General features: G+C 43.2%; 1 protein-coding gene across 1 annotated transcript in view; it reads right to left on the minus strand.

The window, feature by feature from the left end:
* LOC132889963 (cytosolic carboxypeptidase 4) overlaps positions 1-25,913 on the minus strand; it is a 238,887-nt gene that overhangs the window by 140,824 nt on the left and 72,150 nt on the right. The window contains exons 5-8 of the mRNA XM_060926765.1: positions 14,295-14,441; positions 9,903-10,034; positions 6,493-6,586; positions 2,993-3,030 (exon numbers count right to left, since the gene is read on the minus strand). Of these exons, the coding sequence (XP_060782748.1) occupies positions 2,993-3,030; positions 6,493-6,586; positions 9,903-10,034; positions 14,295-14,441 (411 nt within the window). The remainder of the gene's footprint in view (positions 1-2,992; positions 3,031-6,492; positions 6,587-9,902; positions 10,035-14,294; positions 14,442-25,913) is intronic.

Here is a 25,913-nt window from a genome sequence, read left to right on the forward strand (position 1 = left end):
TATCGCAGGGTTGCAGTGTAGCTAAAGGTCAGGCTGATAAAATAGTAAAATGACAGAATATCTGTGATCTCATATTATCTTTATTGTGTTTATTAAAACATCAGAAATCACTTTGATTGTGTGAGTGCTGAGTAAAACACAGTTTAAAGGCTAAACGTTCAAATGACGTGAAGCCAACAGTAAAAATTAGTGACACACACACACACACACAAGCTAACACGTCAGCATCTACACTGTCAGAAACAGGGGTACAGTAGGAGTCCACTTTCATCCCCCAAGGTACAATCTTCACTAATGTCCCAACTAGGGCTCATTATTGGACCTCAAGGTAACTATTGCCCCTTTTCCACCAAAGCAGTTTCAGGGCTGGTTCGGGGCCAGTGCTTAGTTTGGAACCGGGTTTTCTGTTTCCACTGACAAGGAACTGGCTCTGGGGCCAGAAAAACCAGTTCCAGGCTAGCACCAACTCTCTGCTGGGCCAGAGGAAAGAACCGCTAATGTCAGCGGGGGGCGGAGTTGTTAAGACCAACAACAATAACAAGACCGCGAAAGGTCGCCATTTTTAAGCGACGAGAAGCCGCAGCTGTACAAACGCTTAGTCATCCATTATTATTATTGTTGTTGCTGCTGCTTCTTCCATGTTGTTTTTGCTTCAGTATTCGCGCCAAGGTTTATGCAAATGTTGTGACGTAACTGATGTATACAGCGACGTAATGACGTATACAACGACGTAACTGACATATACAGCGACGTAATGACGTGGCTTCCCTTAGCACCGCGAGCGATGGAAAAGCAAACTGGTTCTCAGCTTGCTCGCAAGTTGAACGAGTTGTGAACCAGCACCAGCACTGGCCCCGAACCAGCCCTGGAACTGATTTGGTGGAAAAGAGGCATATGTGAACCTTTCAGGGCCAAAAAGGTACAACCCTGATTCCAAAAAAGTTGGGACAAAGTACAAATTGTAAATAAAAATGGAATGCAATAATTTACAAATCTCAAAAACTGATATTGTATTCACAATAGAACATAGACAACATATCAAATGTCGAAAGTGAGACATTTTGAAATTTCATGCCAAATATTGGCTCATTTTAAATTTCATGACAGTAACACATCTCAAAAAAGTTGGGACAGGGGCAATAAGAGGCTGGAAAAGTTAAAGGTACAAAAAAGGAACAGCTGGAGGACCAAATTGCAACTCATTAGGTCAATTGGCAATAGGTCATTAACATGACTGGGTATAAAAAGAGCATCTTGGAGTGGCAGCGGCTCTCAGAAGTAAAGATGGGAAGAGGATCACCAATCCCCCTAATCCTGCGCCGACAAATAGTGGAGCAAGATCAGAAAGGAGTTCAACAGTGTAAAATTGCAAAGAGTTTGAACATATCATCATCTACAGTGCATAATATCATCAAAAGATTCAGAGAATCTGGAAGAATCTCTGTGCGTAAGGGGCAAGGCCGGAAAACCATACCGGGTGCCCGTGATCTTCGGGCCCTTAGACGGCACTGCATCACATACAGGCATGCTTCTGTATTGGAAATCACAAAATGGACTCAGGAATATTTCCAGAGAACATTATCTGTGAACACAATTCACCGTGCCATCCGCCGTTGCCAGCTAAAACTCGATAGTTCAAAGAAGAAGTCGTATCTAAACATGATCCAGAAGCGCAGACGTCTTCTCTGGGCCAAGGCTCATTTAAAATGGACTGTGGCAAAGTGGAAAACTGTTCTGTGGTCAGACGAATCAAAATTTGAAGTTCTTTATGGAAATCAGGGACGCCGTGTGATTCGGACTAAAGAGGAGAAGGACGACCCGAGTTGTTATCAGCGCTCAGTTCAGAAGCCTGCATCTCTGATGGTATGGGGTTGCATTAGTGCGTGTGGTATGGGCAGCTTACACATCTGGAAAGACACCATCAATGCTGAAAGGTATATCCAGGTTCTAGAGCAACATATGCTCCCATCCAGACGACGTCTCTTTCAGGGAAGACCTTGCATTTTCCAACATGACAATGCCAAACCACATACTGCATCAATTACAGCATCGTGGCTGCGTAGAAGAAGGGTCCGGGTACTGAACTGGCCAGCCTGCAGTCCAGATCTTTCACCCATAGAAAACATTTGGCGCATCATAAAACGGAAGATACAACAAAAAAGACCTAAGACAGTTGAGCAACTAGAATCCTCCATTAGACAAGAATGGGTTAACATTCCTATCCCTAAACTTGAGCAACTTGTCTCCTCAGTCCCCAGACGTTTACAGACTGTTGTAAAGAGAAAAGGGGATGTCTCACAGTGGGAAACATGGCCTTGTCCCAACTTTTTTGAGATGTGTTGTTGTCATGAAATTTAAAATCACCTAATTTTTCTCTTTAAATGATACATTTTCTCAGTTTAAACATTTGATATGTCATCTATGTTCTATTCTGAATAAAATATGGAATTTTGAAACTTCCACATCATTGCATTCCGTTTTTATTTACAATTTGTACTTTGTCCCAACTTTTTTGGAATTGGGGTTGTACATAAATGTTCCCAAGCAGTATATAAAGGGTACAAATAAGTACCTTAGAGGGAACTGATCCAGTGATAAGCCAGTGTACACCTAAAGGTACAATAATATACTTTATTTTCTGAGAGTGTACACACACACACACACACACACACACACACACACACACACAATGTTTGAAGCTGTGCTTCAGTACAAATCTGTTCACAGCATCTTGGTTCCTGCTGAACTGCAGAAACTCTCGAGTGTAAACAGGTGTGCATGAAACCTTTCTGTCATGCTTATTTTTTCACGTCACTTTTCCCCTAAAACCCTTTTCACAGTTCTGATTTATTCATAAGTGACAGCAAACATCCCATCTTTCATTAAAAGTCCATTACCAGCAGTGGCGCTAATTGATACAGCATCAGTGTATAATAGCATCATAATGAAACGCTCATATCATAGCCAAGAGCCGAGAACGAAGAGAACTTACTTGAGGATAGCAGAGCAGCGAAGGCATCAACGGCGGCCCTGTGAAAAATAAAGCAAAATAAAAACTTTACAGCAAAAATAAAACAGCTTTTAAAATAAAACAGCTTTAAAATAAAAAAAAAATCTGATTTGTTTACAGGGAGGAAAAAATATAGAAAAGTTATCTTTAAATAAAAGATTGTGTGTTGTGTCAATTTTCCACAATAAACACTTTAAACTGTATTTAATTTAAAGTATTAATCTCTTTAAAACAGGTGTAGTGCAGCGGCAGTTCATCAGCATCAGACATTTAACAAATGTTAATCTTCATAAAGTCCTTGTTCACGGCTCCGTACATTTTAAATCCCACTGAAATACGAAGTCTGTTTTGAGGGGCCAAATATTTTTTAATGTCTCACTGAGAGACAGACGCCGATATCCTGTTGATTTGCTCGCTTTTCTCCATGTTGTGTAATAGTGTTCAGCGTGCTCAGTGTTCAGAATAGTTTCAGCTCTTTTCTGTGGTGTTTGTGATGCACTTGTGCAGGAAATGTTACTGAAATCTAGCAAACCTGATTAAATGATTTTAACCTCAAGTACAGCTGAACGAAGATACATCTAGAACCACAGAGCTGACGGACTTTACACTGAGAGGCTGAATGTGTCGAATCGTAACTGCTGTAAATTACAGAGTTACACACAAAAGAGTCAAGTGATGGAGTGATGAAGTGACAGTGTGATGGAGTGATGGAGGAATGGAGAGATGGAGTGATGAAGTGGTGGTGTGATGGAGTGATGGAGGAATGGAGAGATGGAGTGATGAAGTGGCGGTGTGATGAGTGATGGAGGGATGGAGAGATGGAGTGATGAAGTGGCAGTGTGATGGAGTGATGAAGTGACGGTGTGATGGAGTGATGGAGGAATGGAGAGATAGAGTGATGGAGTGATGAAGTGGCAGTGTGATGAGTGATGAAGTGACATGTGATGGAGTGATGGAGGAATGGAGAGATAGAGTGATGGAGTGATGGAGTGATGAAGTGGCGGTGTGATGGAGTGATGAAGTGACGGTGTGATGGAGTGATGGAGGAATGGAGAGATAGAGTGATGAGTGATAGAGTGATGAAGTGGCAGTGTGATGGAGTGATGAAGTGGCGGTGTGATGGAGTGATGAAGTGGCGGTGTGATGGAGTGATGGAGGAATGGAGAGATAGAGTGATGGAGTGAAGGTTTGATGGAGTGATGGAGTGATGGAGTGAGAGAGTGACAGAGGGATGAGTGATGAGTAATAGTCTGATGGTTTGATGGTTTGATGGAGGAACAGAGTAACAGAGTGATGGTGTGATGGAGTTACGGTGTGATGTGATGGAGGGATGGAGTGGTGGAGGGATAGAGGGATGGATGGAGGGATAGAGGGATAGAGTGATGGAATGATGGGGTGATGGAGTGACAGAAGGATGGAGTGACAGAGGGATGGAGTGATGATTTGATGGAGTGACAGGGATGAGTGATGGAAAAATGGTGTGATGGAGGGATGAGTGATGGAGAGACAGAGTGATGGAGGGATGGCATGATAGAGTGACCAAGTGATGATGTGATGGGGTGACAGAGGGATGGAGTAATGAAGAGACAGAGTGATAGAGGGATGGAGTGACAGAGGGATAGAGTGGTGGAGTGATCATTTGATGGAGTGGCAGAGTGACAGAGAGATGAGTGGTGGAGTGGCAGAGTGACAGAGGGATGGAGTGACAGAGTGATGGAGTGATAATTTGATGGCGTGACAAAGTGATGGAGTGGCAGAGTGACAGAGGGATGAGTGATGGAGTGGCAGAGTGATAATTTGATGGTGTGACAAAGTGATGGAGTGGCAGAGTGACAGAGGGATGGAGTGGCAGAGTGACAGAGGGATGGAGTGGCAGAGTGACAGAGGGATGGAGTGACAGTGTGACAGAGTAATAATTTGATGGAGTGACAGAGTGATGGAGTGGCAGAGTGACAGAGGGATGGAGTGACAGAGTGATGGAGTGGTGGAGTGACAGAGGGATTGAGTGACAGAGTGATGGAGTAATAATTTGATGGAGTGACAGAGTGATGGAGTGGTGGTGTGACAGAGGGATGAGTGATGGAGTGACAGAGTGACAGAGGGTTGAGTGATGGAGTGGTGGAGTGACAAAAGGATGAGTGATGGAGTGGTGGAGTGGCAGAGTGATGGAGTGGCAGAGTGACAGAGGGATGGAGTGACAGAGTGATGGAGTGATAATTTGATGGTGTGACAAAGTGATGGAGTGGCAGAGTGACAGAGGGATGAGTGATGGAGTGGCAGAGTGATAATTTGATGGAGTGACAAAGTGATGGAGTGGCAGAGTGACAGAGGGATGGAGTGACAGAGTGACAGAGTAATAATTTGATGGAGTGACAGAGTGATGGAGTAATAATTTGATGGAGTGACAGAGTGATGGAGTGGCAGAGTGACAGAAGGATGAGTGATGAAGTGGCAGAGTGACAGAGGGATGAGTGACGAAGTAGCAGAGTGACAGAGGGATGAGTGATGAAGTGGCAGAGTAACAGAGGGATGAGTGATGAAGTGGCAGAGTGACAGAAGGATGAGTGATGGAGTGGCAGAGTGACAGAGGGATGGAGTGACAGAGGGAAGGAGTGATGGAATGATGGTGTGATGGAGTGATGGAGTGACGGAGTGATGGAGTGACAGTGTGATGAAGTGATGGAGTGACGGTGTGACGGAGTGATGGAGTGACGGAGTAATGGAGTGACGGTGTGACAGTGACGGAGTGATGGATTGACGGTGTGATGGAGTGATGTGTGACAGTGACGGAGTGATGGTGTGATGGTGTGACAGTGACAGAGTGATGGAGTGACGGTGTGATGGTGTGACAGAGTGACGGAGTGACCGAGTGATGGAGTGACCGAGTGATGGAGTGACCGAGTGATGGAGTGACGGTGTGATGGTGTGACAGAGTGACGGAGTGACCGAGTGATGGCGTGATCGAGTGATGGAGTGACGATGTGATGGTGTGACAGAGTGATGGGGTGACCGAGTGATGGAGTGACCGAGTGATGGAGTGACGGTGTGATGGTGTGACAGAGTGATGGAGTGATAGTAACAGTGAGTTGAACTGGTTTCAGGGAAAATGGGGAAGCTCTGAATCGTGGCCTCAGAAATGCAGGAACTTTTAAGTCTGGGTTTTTTTCATGAAAATGTAATCGAGTAAAAATTGAGTCCACATTATTAATAATAATAATAATAATAATAATAATAATAATAAATTGTCATATTTTCTGTTAAAGGAATCATTTTTGTGCTCAGTGACTCCGTGTTGGTGTGAATGCAGATTTACTTCCTGTCTGGAGCTGCAGCTGATCGCCACTAAAATCACTGAGGTCTGATCTGTGTCTGATTGTGCAGAGCATTGGATGAGCTACAGTACCATCAGGAACTACAGCATCACTCAGTCATTTTCCTCTGTGTGTGTGTGTGTGTGTGTGTGTGTTGGGGGGGTTACTCACTTGACTGTGCGAGTGTGTTTTGCAGCAGGTGGTGTTATCAGTTTAAACACAACATCCAGAGCTTGATTCTCTCCTAACAGTGTGGCAGTGGAAACTAAACGCGCACACACACACACACAGGATTATCAGATAACGTCAGCACTATAAAAATAAAACGCAGATCTCTATCTGAAAGTCCTGTTCACACAGCGGCTGATTACAGAGCCGAGTTTAACCCAGCGTCTCTACATCAATACTTTATATGCAATTAATTTTAAACCTATTAATTAATTATTCATTAATTGGTCACAAATTACACATTAATATTAAAGTGGTATTAAAAATGATAAACAGCTCAACTCTAATTAAAGTGTTAACAAATAAATCACTAATTCGGCTTATAACTGAGTAAAAATAATAAAGCAGAGTTTTAACTAAATGGTAAACAAGAATTTTTAATCTTAATATTTTACTGTTTTTTGTAAAATCAGTAAAGCAACTGATTTTCTTTTTTTTTTTCCTGATGTGAGACAAACTTTGGTTTGTTCTACTTTTGAAATATAATTTGAAAGCTCAGTTTAGAAAATTAATATTTGGAGAAAAAAAATTTTTTTTCAAACAACTCACTGTTTGTATTAATTTGTTTGTTTGCTACTGAAACTATAGACCCGGACTGTAGTGTGGGATGGTAATGCAATGAAATAGAATTACTTTTAAATTATATTATTTTATGTGTAATATTTAAAATGACATTTGAGGATATTTATTTTTCATTTAAAATGTTCATGAAATACATAAAAGTTATTTTAAAAAAATGAAAAAATATGCCACTATTTATGATACAATACGACATGATATGTTATGATATGATGTGATATGATATGATATGGGACGGCACGGTGGTGTAGTGGTTAGCGCTGTCGCCTCACAGCAAGAAGGTCCTGGGTTCGAGCCCCGGGGCCGGCGAGGGCCTTTCTGTGTGGAGTTTGCATGTTCTCCCCGTGTCCGCGTGGGTTTCCTCCGGGTGCTCCGGTTTCCCCCACAGTCCAAAGACATGCAGGTTAGGTTAACTGGTGACTCTAAATTGAGCGTAGGTGTGAATGTGAGTGTGAATGGTTGTCTGTGTCTATGTGTCAGCCCTGTGATGACCTGGCGACTTGTCCAGGGTGAACCCCGCCTTTCGCCCGTAGTCAGCTGGGATAGGCTCCAGCTTGCCTGCGACCCTGTAGAAGGATAAAGCGGCTAGAGATAATGATATGATATATGATATGATATGATATATGATATGATATGATATGATATGATATGATATGATCCCTTTCTTTTGAATTGCCTCTTTCATAGCTCAGATTGATTCAGTCTGTCCCAGAAGCAGTGCTCTGTCCCGGCAGTTTACAGTGGGGATGCAGTGCTGTTGACCTCAATTGGGGACATCCTCCAGTGGTGGAAGGAATACTTCGAGGATCTCCTCAATCCCACCTTCATGTCATCAGAGGAAGACACAGAGTTTGAGGGCATTTGGGAGGACTTGCCCATCACGGGGGCTGAGGTTGCTGAGGTGGTTAAAAAGCTCTTCGGTGGCCGGGCTCCGGGGGTGGATGAGATTCGTCCTGAGTTCCTGAAGGTGCTGAAGTTGTTGGGCTGTCTTGGCTAACACGCCTCTTCAACACTACATGGAGGTCGGGGACAGTGCCTCTGGATTTGCAGACTGGGGTGGTGGTCCCCCTTTTTAAAAAAGAGGACCTGAGAGTATATTCCAACTATAGGGTGATCATACTTCTCAGCCTCCCTGGGAAAGCCTATGCTGGGGTGCTGGAGAGGAGAGTCTGGTCGATAGTTGAACCTTGGATTCAGGAAGAACAATACAGTTTTCATCCTGATCATGGAACACTGGACCAGCTCTTTACCCTTGAAAGGGTGCTGGAGGGTACATGGGAGTTTGCCCAACCAGTCTACATGTGTTTTGTGGACCTGGAGAAGACCTACGACCATGTCTCTCATGGTACCCTGTGGGGGGTGCTTTGGGAGTACAGGGTTTGGGGCCCACTGCTGTGAGCCATTTGGTATGACCAGAGCAGGAGTTTGGTTCACATCGCTGGCAATGAGTCAAAATTGTTTGCAGTGTGTGTGGGACTCTGCCAGGGCTGCCCTTTGTCACTTGTTCTGTTCATAAATTTTATGGACAGAATTTCTAGGCGCAGCCAAGGGGAGGAGGGTGTCAGGTTTGGTGGCCTCAGGATCGCGTCTTTGCTTTTTGCGGATGATGTGGCCCTGTTGGCTTCATCAATCTGTGACCTCCAACAGGCACTGGGACGGTTTGCAGCCAAGTGTGAAGTGGCTGGGATGAGGATCAGCACCTCCAAGTCAGTGGCCATGGTGCTCAGCTGGAAATGGGTGGAGTGCCTACTCCGGGTTGGGAGGAGTTGCTGCCTCAAATGGAGGAGTTTAAGTATCTCGGGATCATGTTCATGAGTGAGGGTAAGGGGGAGCAAGAGTTGGACAGACGGATCGGGGCAGGGTCAGCAGTGATGCAGACGCTAAACCGGTCTGTTGTGGTAAAAAAAAAGAGCTGAGCCAAAAGGCAAAGCTCTCAATTTACTGGTCCATTTATGTTCCCACTCTCACCTATGGTCACGAACTGTGGGTAGTGACTGAAAGAATGAGATTGCGGATACAAGCTGTCGAAATGAGTTTTCTCCGCAGGGTGGCTGGGCTCTCCCTTAGAGACAGGGTGAGAAGCTCAGTCATTTGGGAGAGACTCAGGGTAGAACCACTGCTCCTCCATATTGAAAGGAGTCAGTTGAGGTGGTTCGGGCACCTTGTTAGGATGCCTCCTGGGCGCCACTTCAGGGGAGGTTCTCTGGGCATGCCCCACCAGGAGGAAACCCCAGGGCAGACCCAGGACATGCTGGAGAGATTACATCTCTCAGCTGACCTGGGAACACCTCAGTATTCCCCTGGAAGAGCTGGTGGAGGTGGCTGGGGAGAGGGAAGTCTGGGCAGCTCTTAGGCTGCTACCCCCGTGACCCGGACCCAAATAAGCAACAGAAAATAATGGATGGATGGACAATATGATACAATACCATATGATACAATACCATATGATACAATACCATAAGATACAATATGATATGATATGATATGATATGATATGATATGATATATGATACAATACAATATGATACAATATGATACGATATGATACTGTATAAAACAATACTATATAATACAATATGATATGATACGATCTTAATTCAGACTTTCAGAAAAATCTGAACTCAAGGTGTTTGTGCAGGTATTTAAACTGAACAGCACAGTTCCATTGGTGTGAAATGTAAAGACACACTCATACGGTGAGGGGTGTGAGTGTGAAACACAGCTGAGAGTATGTTTAATACTTTAATAAATGATGAAAGAGAGAAATGACTGACCAGAGGAGCAGAACGTGGTGATGACCCATAGACACGCTGCCGCTCTCCTGACATTTTCACAGTTTTGCTGTAAAAGTCTGAGGGTCGGCAACACGGCGTCAGCTTTCTCCGCCTTCACCCCCATCATACGGTCTGGAGATAATGGTCAAAACACCATCATTTACTGTACTATACTGTACAATAGAGTATATTTATACTACACTATCCTATACTGCACTGTACTGTACTATAGAGTACCGTAGTGTACTGTATACTGTATAATATTTATACTACACCATCCTATACTGTACTGTATTATAGAGTACTGTAGTGTACTGTATACTGTACAATATTTATACTGCACTATCCTATACTGCACTATAGAGTATGTAGTATACTGTGTACTGTATAATATTTATACTACACTGTCCTATACTGTACTTTAGAGTATTGTAGTGCACTGCATACTGAATAATATTTATACTACACTATCATTTACTACACTTCACTGTGCTATACTGCACCATATTGTACTACATTATACTATACTACGCTGTCCTGTAATATGCTACAATATATTGAACAGTGCTGGACTATACTACACTTTACAGTGCTATACTACACAGAATTATACTGTGCTGCACTATAATGCATCAGAGTGTTCTATTGTGTACTGTAATGTACAATACTATACTCATGTCCGTTACTACACTATGCTCAGCTGCACTTTATTTTGCTACATTAAACTGTATTATTCTATACAGTACTGTACTGTACTATAATACACTGTTCTATATTATACTACAATATATTGAACAATACTGTACTGGACTATACAACACTTTACTGTTCTGCATTATACAGAATTATACTGTACTGTACTATAATGTGTCAGTGTACTACAGTATACTGTGTGATACAATACCATGCTGCAGTACACTATACTGCACTAAACTATACTGTACAATGTTGAACTGCACTGCACTATACAATATCATACTATATGTTACTGTACTATACTACACCATACAATGCTGCACTGCACCAAACTGTACTATACCAAGCTATGCTGCAGTGTACTATACTATACTATACTATACTATACTATACTATACTATACTATACTATACTATACTATACTATTCTATGCTATACTGTGCTATGCTATACTATACTATGCTACGCTATGCTATACTATACTTCATTGTACTATACTGCACTACACTGTTTTATATTGTACTATACTACGCTTCACTGTACTACACTGCACTATACTGCACTATACTAAACTGTACTATGCTATGCTATGCTATGCTATGGTGTGCTATGGTGTGCCATGTTATGCTGAACTACACTATACCATGCTGTATTGCACTATGCCATGCCATGCTACACTAAACTATACTGTACTACACTATACTAAATTACACCATACTACACTGTACTATGGTGTGCCATGTTATGCTGTGAGATATACTATACCATACCATACCATACCATACCACACCATACCACACTATACTACACTATACTATACTACACTATACTATACTATACTATACTATACTATACTATACTATACTATACTATACTATACTATACTATACTATACTATATCATGCTATGCTATGCTACACTATACTTCACTGAGCTATACTATACTATACTATACTATACTATACTATACTATACTATACTATACTATGCTATGCTATGCTACACTATACTATACTATACTATACTATACTATACTATACTATACTATACTATACTATACTATACTATACTGCACTACACTGTACTATCCTTTACATGGCACTACACTATACTACACCACACTATGCTATACTGTTCTGTGCTATACAATCGTATACTATACTATACTATACTATACTATACTATACTATACTATACTATACTATACTATACTACACTCTGTACTCGAGTTGAGGGGGGATGGGGGGGATGCCATCCCCCCTGAAATAAAAAATGGTCAAAATCATCCCCCCTCTAAAACGGGCATCCCCCCTCCCTTCCCTTGAGCAATTTTATCAATAAATGTAGACATTACTTCTATTTAACATTGGAATTAGAAATGCCATTCCACGTAGCTTTGCTGAAACTGAGCATACAATAAGCTACCGCGAGAGAGGGCACGCGCCAGCGAAGCATTTGAGGAGGTGACATTCAGTTGGGGTTCCGTTATTTTTTATTTCATTCGGCGTCAGTGACAGCAGCGGATTGCAGCATCATGGCCAAGCGGAGTGCACAGCAAGACCTAAGCAAGTTCGGATTTAAGATCGCAAGAAAAAACATTTCAGGAGGTAAGTCAAGAGTTACGGATATCAGTCACACTTTCTGTGAGCCCACTATCATGCTGTAAAGTTACCGATATGTAGACTAATTTGTGGGCGGCGGATAACGACACAGCTATCATAATGAATGTTGGTTTGGAGTCTAGCCAGCTATCGATAGCTCACTCAGGTTCATGTTAGCTTTGATTTCTTGTATAAGGCCATTAATTTAATCAGCCTGGACGTTCGTTTGTTATTCTTCAGGCAACAAAAAGTGTTATTCAAGACAGGAAGGCTAAAATAAATGATACTAGCAGTTTTGAAGGCTTCATTGACTCATTAGAGAGCCGGTCACAACATGTAAGGCAGAGCAGGATTGGTGTAGGACTCGACAAACTGTCTGCTAAAATGCAGCTTTCTTTTTCTTCGTCATAGGCTCTTCTTCTGTCTCCTCAATGGGCCTTTTCCCCTTTCCAAAGAAACTTTCCAAACATGCCTGCTTTTAACTCATTTTGCTAGCTTGTATCCAGTATGTATCAAAGTGCTGCTATGTATCGAAGCAAAGTATCAAAGTATCCAAGGCAGCTCCTTGGTAACCGTCAACGTTAAGGTGTCACGTGACCTAGATAACAGCGGGAATCAACGTTACAGAAAGAATCCGGTCATTTTTCAAAGCTCAAATCCTCGTTCAGATAATAAATAAATCAGAAATAACATTATAAGTACTTTTCTTTTCTTTCCATTAAAATTATAACCGGTATGGACATGTATAATTTGCATTACTCATGAGAATAAACACAATAATAACAAAAAGGAAAAAACAAAAAAATGCATAATGCCTCAAACATCTTTTAGGAAGTTTAGTCTGATTTACAATTTACTGTTGCTTGTTTTAGCTTATTGGTTCCCTACCTACCTCTGTATTTAACTCAATGTTCCCAATGTTCAGCTTTGAATAAAAATTCTATTGACTTGATATGAAAAGATTCAGTTGTTCATTTACATTGCCTGCTGAGGTTTTAATAAATTATTTACCAAACAATTTAAAAGGAGCCTACCATGACTATGAAGTTACACTTCAAATTTGTCATCTGCATTTCACCCTAATATGGAGAATGTGGTCGGTATGTCAGCCAGGAGACTGACTAAATATGACACATGACATCCACACTGTGCATGTTTTACAGTAAAATACCAGTGTATTATGTTTTTATAACAATAAAAAGGGTACACAGTGTGTACTACACACTTTATCAGCACAAAATACTGTATGGCTGGTAAATGAACAAAGTCCACAGACGTATGTTGTGTGTAAACCCTCCTAAAAGCAAACCAGTTTCCCACCGACGGACCGACCCGCGACTACAAATTTCACCATTCCCCCTGGTTTGATTTTACAACTCGACCACTGACTACACTATACTATGCTTTGCTATACCATGCCATGGTGTGCCATGTTATACTGATCTGCATTACACCACACCATACTATACTATACTATACTATACTATACTATACTATACTATACTATACTATACTATACTATACTATGGTGTGCCATGTTATATTGAACTGCACTGTACCATACCATTCCATTCTGCACTACACTACACTACACTACACTGTACTGCACTGTACTATTTTGTGATAAGCACACTTTTATTTTGTTTTATTTAAGGTATGTTTATTTTGCTTATATTTTTAATGATTTTTGGGGTGGCACAGTGGTGTAGTGGTTAGCGCTGTCGCCTCACAGCAAGAAGGTCCGGGTTCGAGCCCCGTGGCCGGCGAGGGCCTTTCTGTGTGGAGTTTGCATGTTCTCCCCGTGTCCGCGTGGGTTTCCTCCGGGTGCTCCGGTTTCCCCCACAGTCCAAAGACATGCAGGTTAGGTTAACTGGTGACTCTAAATTGACCGTAGATGTGAATGTGAGTGTGAATGGTTGTCTGTGTCTATGTGTCAGCCCTGTGATGACCTGGCGACTTGTCCAGGGTGTACCCCGCCTTTCACCCGTAGTCAGCTGGGATAGGATCCAGCTTGCCTGTGACCCTGTAGAACAGGATAAAGCGGCTACAGATAATGAGATGAGATGAATTATTTAATTCTCTCTGCATCTCTCACCTCTGTGTCCCACCTTAGCGAGGAGGTGTAATGTTGGTAGCAGCAGTGTGAAGTCCGGACTCGAGCACTGAGCCGTTTTCACCAGCGCTGAAAGAAGAGCTTCACTTCCTCCTTTAGAGATCATGTTGTGAATACGCCGGTCTGTACCTGACACACACACACACATACATAGACCCATCAACAATTACTAAGGACTATTTTTTAAGAAAGTCATTTGCACACATGTACAGCTCAACAAATATAGAATTTTGTTATTAAATTAAATGAAAATCAACTGAAACTGAGCAACATCAATAGAAAGGAAAAGAATCAAATGAAAAGGAAATTGACGAAGATGAAGGACCAATTAACTGATTAATCATTTAGAATATAGTTGCAATAAATAGAAAAAGTCACAATATAATAAATCATAATAAATTAGCTTTACATCATTCCAGTCATTGCCATGAGCGCAGAGTGTTAATGACGTCTCAGATTCTTTTCTGCTTTCTGCAGGCGATTTTTAAAAACTTTCAGCAGACAAAGTCTCCTGATTAACGCCAGCAGCGGGAGAATAATGCAGTTTAATTACTTTATGGTAAATTAATTCCAGATTACAGGATCAGCGCCGTGTCACGTCACAGTAAAAACCCTGTTTAGTCTCTGAGTGAGAATTAAATATTCAGCGTGAAACAGTTGGAAATGTCAAACAGTCAAATAACAATTTCATTACTGCTGAGTGAAATGAGTTTGTACTTTCAGGACTTTCTGAATCCTGACACACACTTTTAACCTGAACACATTAATAACACTCTTCATTACAGTTATAATGTGACTGATATATGTGAATGATATAATGTGATATAATGTGAATGATATAATGCGCGAAATAATGAAGTCTGCATTAACCATCTGGGGTCTGAAGGTATTTTCTGGCCCTCTAATGAGTTTGTCATGCTCTGATTTCATCAGTTTCAACAAATCTAAGCAGTGTTTTCAATCATATGACTTTTGTGTTCAGCACAAGTTCAGCTACAATAATATCTCTGTAGTTTTTGTGTCATGATTTTATTTTTTAAAAAAATAACAGATAAATGAAGATGTTGTAAAAAGCAGTTTTCAAACTGTGTTGGAATGTGTGTAAAAACATGACTTTACTATCACAGTCCGGTCCAGTCCATCCATGCCTTAGATTGTGGGACTTCCATGCCGGCTCCAGGCCGGATCCAGGACAGGAATTCAGTCCTGCTCTGCTGAAGACCATTTCCTGAAGCGGCACTTCCACACCTTCTACCACTCCTCTCCCATCAGCCAGGGCTTTTTAAGAACTGTTTGGAGCCACTCCATTTGCCAGACTGTCTCTTGTAGATTTTCCTCGCCTTGCTACAGCTCATTGGTATTGGGTCTTCTTGATTCCCCCTGCCTGAATTTTTCCTTGGTTTTTTTGTCAAGGTTTTTTGTCCCTGTTTTTTGCCTGCCTGTTCTTTTGAATTGTGCCTTTTGCTCCCTCTGCCTGGATTTCCCTTGTCCCTGTGTTCATCAGTTTTTGTGAAGATCTTTCTGTCCTGTTTTTTGTCCCAGATCGTGTCTACCTGCTCCTGTGTTTTTGACCTCCTGGCCTTTTTTTTTTTACTACCAATTTTTGCCTGAGCCCTACTGTACCTTTGCCTTTCTGCCATCTACTACATTAAAGAAGTTTTCTCTTTACACTGTCTGTTTTCTGAGTCTGCTCTTGGGTCCTCACTTCACCTTAGCTCGCCACTCCTGACCACACAGTCTGGCCAACATGGACCCAGCAGATTTAGCCCAGCTAAGAGCAGCGGTGCAGAAACAGGGAGCTCTCCTTGGGACCCACTAACAGGACATCCAACAGGTGAATCAAAACTTTGTCACCATCTCTGACACACTCAATCTTCTTGCCACTCAGCCACAACAGCTTCAAGTAACATCTGTTACTGAACCTCCAGTTCCTGCTCCAGCCCTCTTCAGAGAGCTGAAACTTCCCGCCCCACAGCCATACAATGGAGAACCAGGTACCTGCAGATCTTTTTATCTCAATGCTCGCTAACCCTTGAGCTTCAACCACTGGCCTTCCCTACAGAGCGTTCCCAAGTGGCCTACACCATCACTCTCCTCACTGGCAAAGCTAGGGAGTGGGGAACAGCTATGTGGGATGCCAATGCACCATGCTGTGCCAGCTTCAAGGATTTTACAGAGGAGATGAGGCAAACCTTTGATCGCTCTCTGTCTGGCAGAGAGGCAGCAAGAGAAATCATGGGGCTGTGGCAGGGTGCCCGGTCCGCTTTTGAGTATGCAATTGAGTTTCGCACTTTGGCAGCATCTTGTGGCTGGAATGACTGCCTTGTTTGATGCATTTTTGAATGGGCTGTCAGACTCCATCAAGGATGAGCTGGTCTCATGAGAACTGCCACCTGATCTCAGCGGTCTCATGGACCTCATCAGTCGTATTGACTCCTGGATCAGACAGCGGGTGAAAGAGAGAACTCGGACTAGTCTTGCTCAGCCTCCCATTCCTTCCGCTGAGCCAATGCAGGTAGACCGAGTCCGCATCTCACCTGAGGAAAGACAGCGCCATTGGGATATGAGGGCATGTTTTTATTGTGGACAGCTGGGGCATTTCTGCCAATCTTGCCCTTTAAAAGGAAGAGCCCACCAGTGAGTTTAGGGGCCTTGGTGGGCAATGTCCAGAATCAGCCCCCTACTGATCGACTGCTACTCCCAGTGGTCATTATCCATGGCAATCAGCCCCATGACCTCCAGGCACTCATTGATTCAGGGGCTGACAGAAACCTGATCTGCTCAACCATCGCCGAGTGCCTGGGGATCCCACTACTGGCTCTGAACCTGTCCCTCACTGTCCTGACCCTTAATGGTACTGGTCTGACCACCATCACCCATAGAACAGCCCTGGTCACCTTAAGAATTTCTGGCAACCACTCTGAATCCATCCAGTTTTTTGTCATGAGTAATCCCCATGTGCCCATAGTTCTTGGTCTGCCCTGGCTAACTCTACATAACCCCCATGTCAACTGGACTAACAACACCATTTTAGGGTGGAGTCAATTCTGTTTATTGTCATGCCTGAGATCTGCCCTCCCTCATGCCGAGCTGCTCCAGCCCACCACTGGTGAATATCCTGACCTCTCTAATGTGCCTCCTGAGTATAATGACTTAAAACCTGTGTTCAGCAAGTCTCAAGCTGTTTCCCTTCCTCCCCATAGGCCCTATGACTGTGGAATTGACCTTCTCCCTTGGACTGCACCACCTAAGGGGTGACTTTACACTCTCTCTCCTTCTGAAAGGCAAACCATGGATAAATACATCACTGAGTCCTTAGCAGCTGGAATTATTCATCCTTCCTCTTCTCCTGCGGGGGCAGGATTCTTTTTTTGTGGAGAAGGACAAATCCTTGTGCCCTTGCATTGATTACTGTGGGCTAAATGACATCATCCTCAAGAACCTTTACCTTCTACCTCTCGTGTCTATGGCATTTGAGTTACTCCAGAGAGCCCAGATTTTCACCAAGCTAGACCTGCGTAATGCTTACCACCTCATGAGTATCAGGGAAGGGGATGAATGGAAGACAGCATTTAACACCCCCCACAGGCCACTATGAATATCTTGTGGTTCTGTTCGGCCTGACTAACGCTCCCATGGTTTTCCAGGCCCTCATTAATGTCCTGAGGGACTACCTTAATGTTTTTGTTTATCTGGATGAGTTTTTTTTTTTTCCCCGCTCTCCTGATGAACACCGCATCCAAGTCAGGCAGGTCCTTCAGCAACTCCTGGAAAATAAACTCTTTGTTAAGGCTGAAAAATGCAAGTTCCATAGAAGTTCTGTCTCCTTTCTGGGTTTCATTATCTCCCCTGCACAGATTCAGATGGACCCCCTGAAACTCAAGGCAGTTGCTGACAGGCTCACCCTGTCCTCTCGGTGACAACTCCAGCAGTTTCTTGCATTTGTGAATTTCTACAGGTGATTCATCAGGAACTTTAGTACGGTGGCTGGGCCCCTCATGGCTCTAACTTCCACCAAGGTCCCTTTCAGCTGGGAGGAAGGGGCCAAGAAGGCATTCTCTGAGCTCAAATGAAGGTTCACATCAGCACCTATACTCACTATTCCAGATCCGTCCTGGCAGTTTGTGGTTGAGGTCAATGCTTCGGGGTGGGGGCCATATTGTCCCAAAGATCGGCTAGTGACAACAAGCTTCATCCTTGCTCCTTCTCTCGTCGGCTTCCCCTCTCTGAGAGAAACCATGACATTGGCAATAGGCAACTGTTGGCCATTAAACTGGCCTTGGAAGAATGGAGACATTGGTTGGAGGGGTCAGACCTTCCCTTCATCATATGAACAGCTCACAAGAACCTCGAATACCTCAGGACTGCCAAGCACCTCAATTCTGGTTAGGCTCGATGGTCTCTCTTTTCTCGCTTCAAGTTCACACTTTCCTTCCACCCAGGCTAAGAATGGTAAGCCCGATGCCTTGTCCAGAATGTTTTCTTCCCTCCAGGAGGAATCAACCTCCCCTGAGACCATCCTTCCCCCACGGTGCCTGGTGGGGGCTGTTCTGTTAGAGGTGGAGACCCTGGTCCAGAAGGCCCATGAGCAGGACCCAAGGCCCAGTAATGCACCTCCTAACTATCTTTTTGTTCCTGTTTCTGCATGGGCACAGGTGTTGCAGTGGGGTCATGGTTCCAGAATGGCATGCCACCCAGGAGCAGCCCAGACTCTGGCACTCATCCGACAATGTTTTTGGTGGCCATCCATCAAGGAGGACATCCAGAGGTTTGTGGCAGCTTGTGACATCTGTGCCAGGAACAAGACTGGCAACAGACCCCCTGCTGGCCTGCTGAGACCCCTTCCTGTTCCCCACCAGCCCTGGTCACACACAGCCCTGGATTTCATCACAGGACTCCCTAATTCAGGTGGCAATACTTGTATCCTCACTGTTGCCAACCATTTTTCTAAAGCTGTTAATTTTATCCCTCTGCCCAAGCTTCCCACCACCAAGGAGACCACCGAATTGCTGATACTCCATGTTTTCCATCTACACAGACTCCCCTCAGACATCGTATCAGACCATGAACCCCAGTTCTCTGCCCAATTCTGGAAGGCTTTCTGTAAACTCATTGGTGCTTCTCGCAGTCTATCTTCAGGTTTTCATCCTCAAGGCAAGGTAAGGCAAGTTTATTTATATAGCGCATTTCATACACAGTGGCAGTTCAATGTGCTTTACAGAGGTAAAAGCAAAACAGTAAACAATAGAAAATAAAATTACGTAAAATAAATGGGGAAGAAGAGAGAAAAAAATAATAAGAATTAAACAATAGTGGAAATAAAATAATAAAATGAAGAAAAAGTTCAGTAAAAAACAGCAGAATAAAATAGAATAAAAGTTAAGTAAGTTTAAAACATGTAAAGATGACGATATTTATCAGTTAGCAGAAAGCATCTGAGAACAGCTTGGTCTTTAGTCTAGATTTGAAGCTGCCAACAGCAGGAGCATTTTTGATGTCCTCTGGGAGTTGGTTCCATAGCTGTACTGCATAGTAGCTAAAAGCTGCTTCACCACACTTTGTTTTAACAACAGGTTTTACCAGTAAATTTTGCTGCTGCGATCTGGTAGATCTGATTGGGTTAGGCCGCTGTAACATATCAGAGAGGTAATTGGGCCCTGTACCATTTAGAGATTTGTACACCAGCAGCAATGTTTTAAAGTAAATTATGTAGCTTACTGGAAGCCAGTGAAGGGACCTTAGAATTGGAGTAATGTGCTCTGTTCTTTTTGTTCGTGTGAGAACCCTCGCCGCTGCATTTTGAACCAGCTGAAGTCGTTTGATGGTCTTTTTTGGCAGGCCTGTGAAAAGGCCATTGCAGTAATCAACCCTACTAGAGATGAAGGCATGTATAAGTTTTTCCAGATCATTTTTTGACATAAGTCCTCTTAGTTTGGAAATGTTTTTTAGGTGATAAAATGCCGATTTAGTGATTGCTTTCATGTGACTGTCAAAGTTTAGCTCGCTGTCAATGAAAACACCAAGATTTTTAACCATATCTTTTGTTTTAATCCCCTCTGTGTCAAGAATAGTGGTAATCCTGAGTCTTTCATCTTTTTTCCCAAATAGAATTACTTCTGTTTTATCTGTGTTCAGCTGAAGAAAATTTTGTGACATCCAGTTGTTGATTTGGTCGATACACTGGTAGAGACATTCAAGGGGGGCATAATCATTAGGTGATAGAACAAAATAAATTTGGGTGTCATCTGCATAGCAGTGATACAAAATTGAGTTGTTCTTGATAATTTGTCCAAGTGGGAGCATATAAAGGTTGAATAGTAATGGTCCAAGGATCGACCCCTGGGGGACACCACAGGTCAAGGACATTGATGTGATGTCAATGACCAATGGACAGATGGAACAGGCCAACCAGGAGCTGGAAGTGGCTCTTAGGTGCATGGTGTCCAAGGATGTTGCCTCCTGGAGCAAGACCCTTCCTTGGATAGAGTACGCTCACAACTCCTTACCCACCTCTGCTACAGGTCTTTCCCCCTTCCAGTGCTCTCTGGGTTACCAGCCACCATTCTTCCCCATCCAAGAAGTCGTTGCCGTGCCCTCTGCCCAGATGTTTGTGCACCACTGCAGTAGAATGTGGGCATTGACCAGGAAAAAGCTCCTACGTTCTGTCAAGATGTTTAAAGAGCAAGCTGACAAACACTGCTCGGCAGCTCCCGTCTATCAGGTGGGGCAGCAGGTAATGCTCTCCACTTGCCCCTCAAGACAGTCTCCTGCAAATTGGCTCCTAGGTTTATAGGACCTTTCCCCATCTCCAAGGTAATTAATCCCTGCTCTGTAAGTCTGTCTCTGCCTGTAACCATGCACCATATTCACCCAACTTTCCATGTCTCCCAAGTCAAACCTCTTGTCTCCAGTTCCCTGTCTCCACCCTCCAAACCCCCTCCTCCTCCTAGGATCATAGATGGTGGTGAGGTCTTCATTGTCAGGAGGTTGCTGAAGGGCCAAGGCAGAGGACTCCAGTACTTGGTTGATTGGGAGGGGTATGATCCTGAGGAGAGGAGCTGGGTTCCTGCCAGGTTCATCATGGATCCCACCCTCATCACGGACTTCCACCACCAACACCCTGAGGCACTTTCTAAGGTGCCTGGAGGCACCCATTGAAGGGGGGTACTGTCACAGTCTGGTCCAGTCCATCCATGCCTTAGATTGTGGGACTTCCACGCTGGCTCCAGGACAGATCCAGGACAGGAATTCAGTCCTGCCTTGCTGAAGGCCATTTCCTGAAGTGACACTCCCACACCTGTTACCACTCCTCTCCCATCAGCCAGGGCATTTTAAGAACTGTTTGGAGTTACTCCATTTGCCAGACTGTCTTTTGTAGACTTTCCTCGCCTTGCTATAGCTCATTGGTATTGTGTCTTATTGATTCCCCCTGCCTGAATTTCCTTGTTTTTCTGTCCAGTTTTGTCCCTGTTTTTCGCCTGCCTGTTCTTTTGAATTGTCTTTTGCTCCCTCTGCCTGGATTTCCCTTGTCCCTGTGTTCATCAGTTTTTGTGAAGATCTTTCTGTCCTGTTTTTTGTCCCAGATAATGTCTACCTGCTCCTGTGTTTTTTTTTGTTTTGTTTTGTTTTTTTTGCCTGAGCCCTACTGTACCTTTTGCCTTTCTGTCATCTACTTCATTAAAGAAGTTTTCTCTTTACACTGCCTGTTTCCTGAGTCTGCTCTTGGGTCCTCACTTCACCTCAGCTCGCCACTCCTGACACTTACCCGTTGGGATGAACCATTTTGGTCACTTGAGGTGATCCTTTTCAGTCTGAGGAATGGATCGAGCACAAACACTTAAATCTGATCCATTGGTTTGGACAATTAACTGGCCATCAAAAACATTTATGTCCTATTGTTTGGGGATAGAGGTTGGCAGTGAGAGGAGTATTCAATGAGGAGTGAAAACCCCTCCCACTGCCAACTCTTAATCCCATCAGGTCAAGTCACAATGGGTAAGGTCATGTTTTTCATACATTGTAGGTGGTAAAAGAGAGCAACTGGACTTGCTTGAAGATTCTTGAAGATGTTTCACCTCTCATCCAAAAGGCTTCTGTCACCTATAACATTGCCAAACACCTAGTCACCATCCTGGCTCTTCTTGTTGGGAATACACCACATCACGTCAAAAACTCCCAAAATTTTGCTATTAAAGTTGCAGACCTCAAACTAGACTCAGATGAAACCATGGTTTCCTACAATGTCACTTCTCTTTTCACCTGCATTCCCACCACAGAAGCAGTCGAATCTGTTAGAAAACGACTCCTTCAAGACAGCACCTTACTGGATAGAACGACCCTCACCATGGACCATATTTGCATCCTGCTTGACCTTTGCCTAACTACCACTTATTTCCAGTTTAATGAAAGTTTCAACAGACAGAAGCATGGATGCGCCATGGGCTCACCGGTGTCCCCTATTGTGGCCAATCTATACATGGAGGAAGTGGAACATAAAGCTTTGACCACTTTTTTTCAGGAGTTGCTCCCAGCCACTGGTTCAGATATGTGGATGACACCTGGGTTAAAATCAAAGCCCATGAGGTGGAAGCCTTCTCTAAGCACATCAATGCAGTGGATATCAACATCAATTTCACTCGGGAGGACGTCAGTGGGAATAATCTAGCCTTCTTGGATTGTGATGTACACATTAGACAAGACAGAAGCCTTAGCATCGAGGTCTACCGGAAACCCACACAGACCAGTACCTACTCTTCGACTCTCACCACCCACTGGAACACAAATTGGGGGTCATTAGGACCTTGCAACACAGGGCTCAGAACATTCTTACAATGGTAGAGGGAAAAGAGAAGGAGCAGAATCACATCAAGAAAGCACTTCAGAACTGTGGGTATCCCAACTGGTCTTTCTTCAAGATCAGAAAAAGGAACATAATGGACAAGGAGGATAACAAGAACAAATGCAAGAACATTGTCATTCCCTACATTTCTGGTCTATCTGAGAAACTCAGGAGGATCTTCTACAAACACAACATTCCGGTACATTTCAGACCCAGTAACACCCTGAAGCAGAAACTGGTCCACCCTAAGGACAGAATACCCAGACACAAACAGGACAACGTAGTGTATGCAATTCAGTGCAGTGAGGAATGCACAGACTCGTATATTGGGTAAACAAAACAACTGCTTCACAGGCGCATGACTCAACACAGGAGAGCCAGTTCCTCAGGCCAGGACTCTGCTGTCTATCTTCATCTTAACAACAAAGGACACTCATTTCAGGATTGCAACATACACATTTAAGCCAGAGAGGATCGTTGGTATGAGCGAGGAGTTAAAGAAGCCATTTTTTCAACCTGGAGCGGCCATCACGGAACAGAGGTGGGGGTCTAAGACATAATTTATCAGCCACCTACAATGCAGTCCTTGGCACACTTCCCAGACAACTGAATGCACACCAAAACCCAGCTGTTTTCAGTGACTCACAGGAGGACAGAGAGAACCAACAATCCATTGATCACCCCAATGACTCTCAAGGCTGTTCACACCCAGCCCCCAGTGACCCACACCAACAGGATGACTCAACAACACCTTAGGATTGCTTTTCAACCATGAGAGGATAAATACCTGATACTCCCTATTAGTCAGACAGAACTGAAGAAGCCTTTTGGATGAGAGGTGAAACGTTTTCAAGAATCTTCAAGCAAGTCCAGTTGCTCTCTTTTACCACCCACAGTTTACTATGACCTGGATGACTGAGAATCTTCACAGACATTTTTCACACATTCCAACACAGTTCTAAAACTGCTTTTTACAACATCTTCATTTATCTGGTATTTGACTTTATTTTGGTATTTGACTCGATTCAGTGTGTCTTGAAATTAACTCTCGTACTACAACCCCGATTCCAAAAAAGTTGGGACAAAGTACAAATTGTAAATAAAAATGGAATGCAATGATGTGGAAGTTTCAAAATTCCATATTTTATTCAGAATAGAACATAGATGACATATCAAAATTTTAAACTGAGAGAGAAAAATTAGGTGATTTTAAATTTCATGACAACAACACATCTCAAAAAAGTTGGGACAAGGCCATGTTTCCCACTGTGAGACATCCCCTTTTCTCTTTACAACAGTCTGTAAACGTCTGGGGACTGAGGAGACAAGTTGCTCAAGTTTAGGGATAGGAATGTTAACCCATTCTTGTCTAATGTAGGATTCTAGTTGTTCAACTGTCTTAGGTCTTTTTTGTCGTATCTTCTGTTTTATGATGCGCCAAATGTTTTCTATGGGTGAAAGATCTGGACTGCAGGCTGGCCAGTTCAGTACCTGGACCCTTCTTCTATGCAGCCATGATGCTGTAATTGATGCAGTATGTGGTTTGGCATTGTCATGTTGGAAAATGCAAGGTCTTCCCTGAAAGAGACATCATCTGGATGGGAGCATATGTTGCTCTAGAACCTGGATATACCTTTCAGCATTGATGGTGTCTTTCCAGATGTGTAAGCTGCCCATGCCACACGCACTAATGCTACCCCATACCATCAGAGATGCAGGCTTCTGAACTGAGCGCTGATAACAACTTGGGTCGTCCTTCTCCTCTTTAGTCCGAATGACACGGCGTCCCTGATTTCCATAAAGAACTTCAAATTTTGATTCGTCTGACCACAGAACAGTTTTCCACTTTGCCACAGTCCATTTTAAATGAGCCTTGGCCCAGAGAAGACGTCTGCGCTTCTGGATCATGTTTAGATACGGCTTCTTCTTTGAACTATGGAGTTTTAGCTGGCAACGGCGGATGGCACGGTGAATTGTGTTCACAGATAATGTTCTCTGGAAATATTCCTGAGCCCATTTTGTGATTTCCAATACAGAAGCATGCCTGTATGTGATGCAGTGCTGTCTAAGGGCCCGAAGATCACGGGCACCCGGTATGGTTTTCCAGCCTTGACCCTTATGCACAGAGATTCTTCCAGATTCTCTGAATCTTTTGATGATATTATGCACTGTAGATGATGATATGTTCAAACTCTTTGCAATTTTACACTGTCGAACTCCTTTCTGATATTGCTCCACTATTTGTCGGTGCAGAATTAGGGGGATTGGTGATCTTCTTCCTATCTTTACTTCTGAGAGCCGCTGCCACTCCAAGATGCTCTTTTTATACCCAGTCATGTTAATGACCTATTGCCAGTTGACCTAATGAGTTGCAATTTGGTCCTCCAGCTGTTCCTTTTTTGTACCTTTAACTTTTCCAGCCTCTTATTGCCTCTGTCCCAACTTTTTTGAGATGTGTTGCTGTCATGAAATTTCAAATGAGCCAATATTTGGCATGAAATTTCAAAATGTCTCACTTTCGACATTTGATATGTTGTCTATGTTCTATTGTGAATACAATATCAGTTTTTGAGATTTGTAAATTATTGCATTCCGTTTTTATTTAGAATTTGTACTTTGTCCCAACTTTTTTGGAATCAGGGTTGTATTTTACTCAGTTCAGAGCCACAATCTATTCTGTTAGACAATTATTCTGTAATTTTGTTCCCACTCCAACTTTTACTCTCTAAACTCAAAATAGAGCAAATTATCTCATTTCATTA

The sequence above is a fragment of the Neoarius graeffei genome, chromosome 8 (assembly GCF_027579695.1).
Source record: "Neoarius graeffei isolate fNeoGra1 chromosome 8, fNeoGra1.pri, whole genome shotgun sequence".
Lineage (NCBI taxonomy): Eukaryota > Metazoa > Chordata > Actinopteri > Siluriformes > Ariidae > Neoarius > Neoarius graeffei.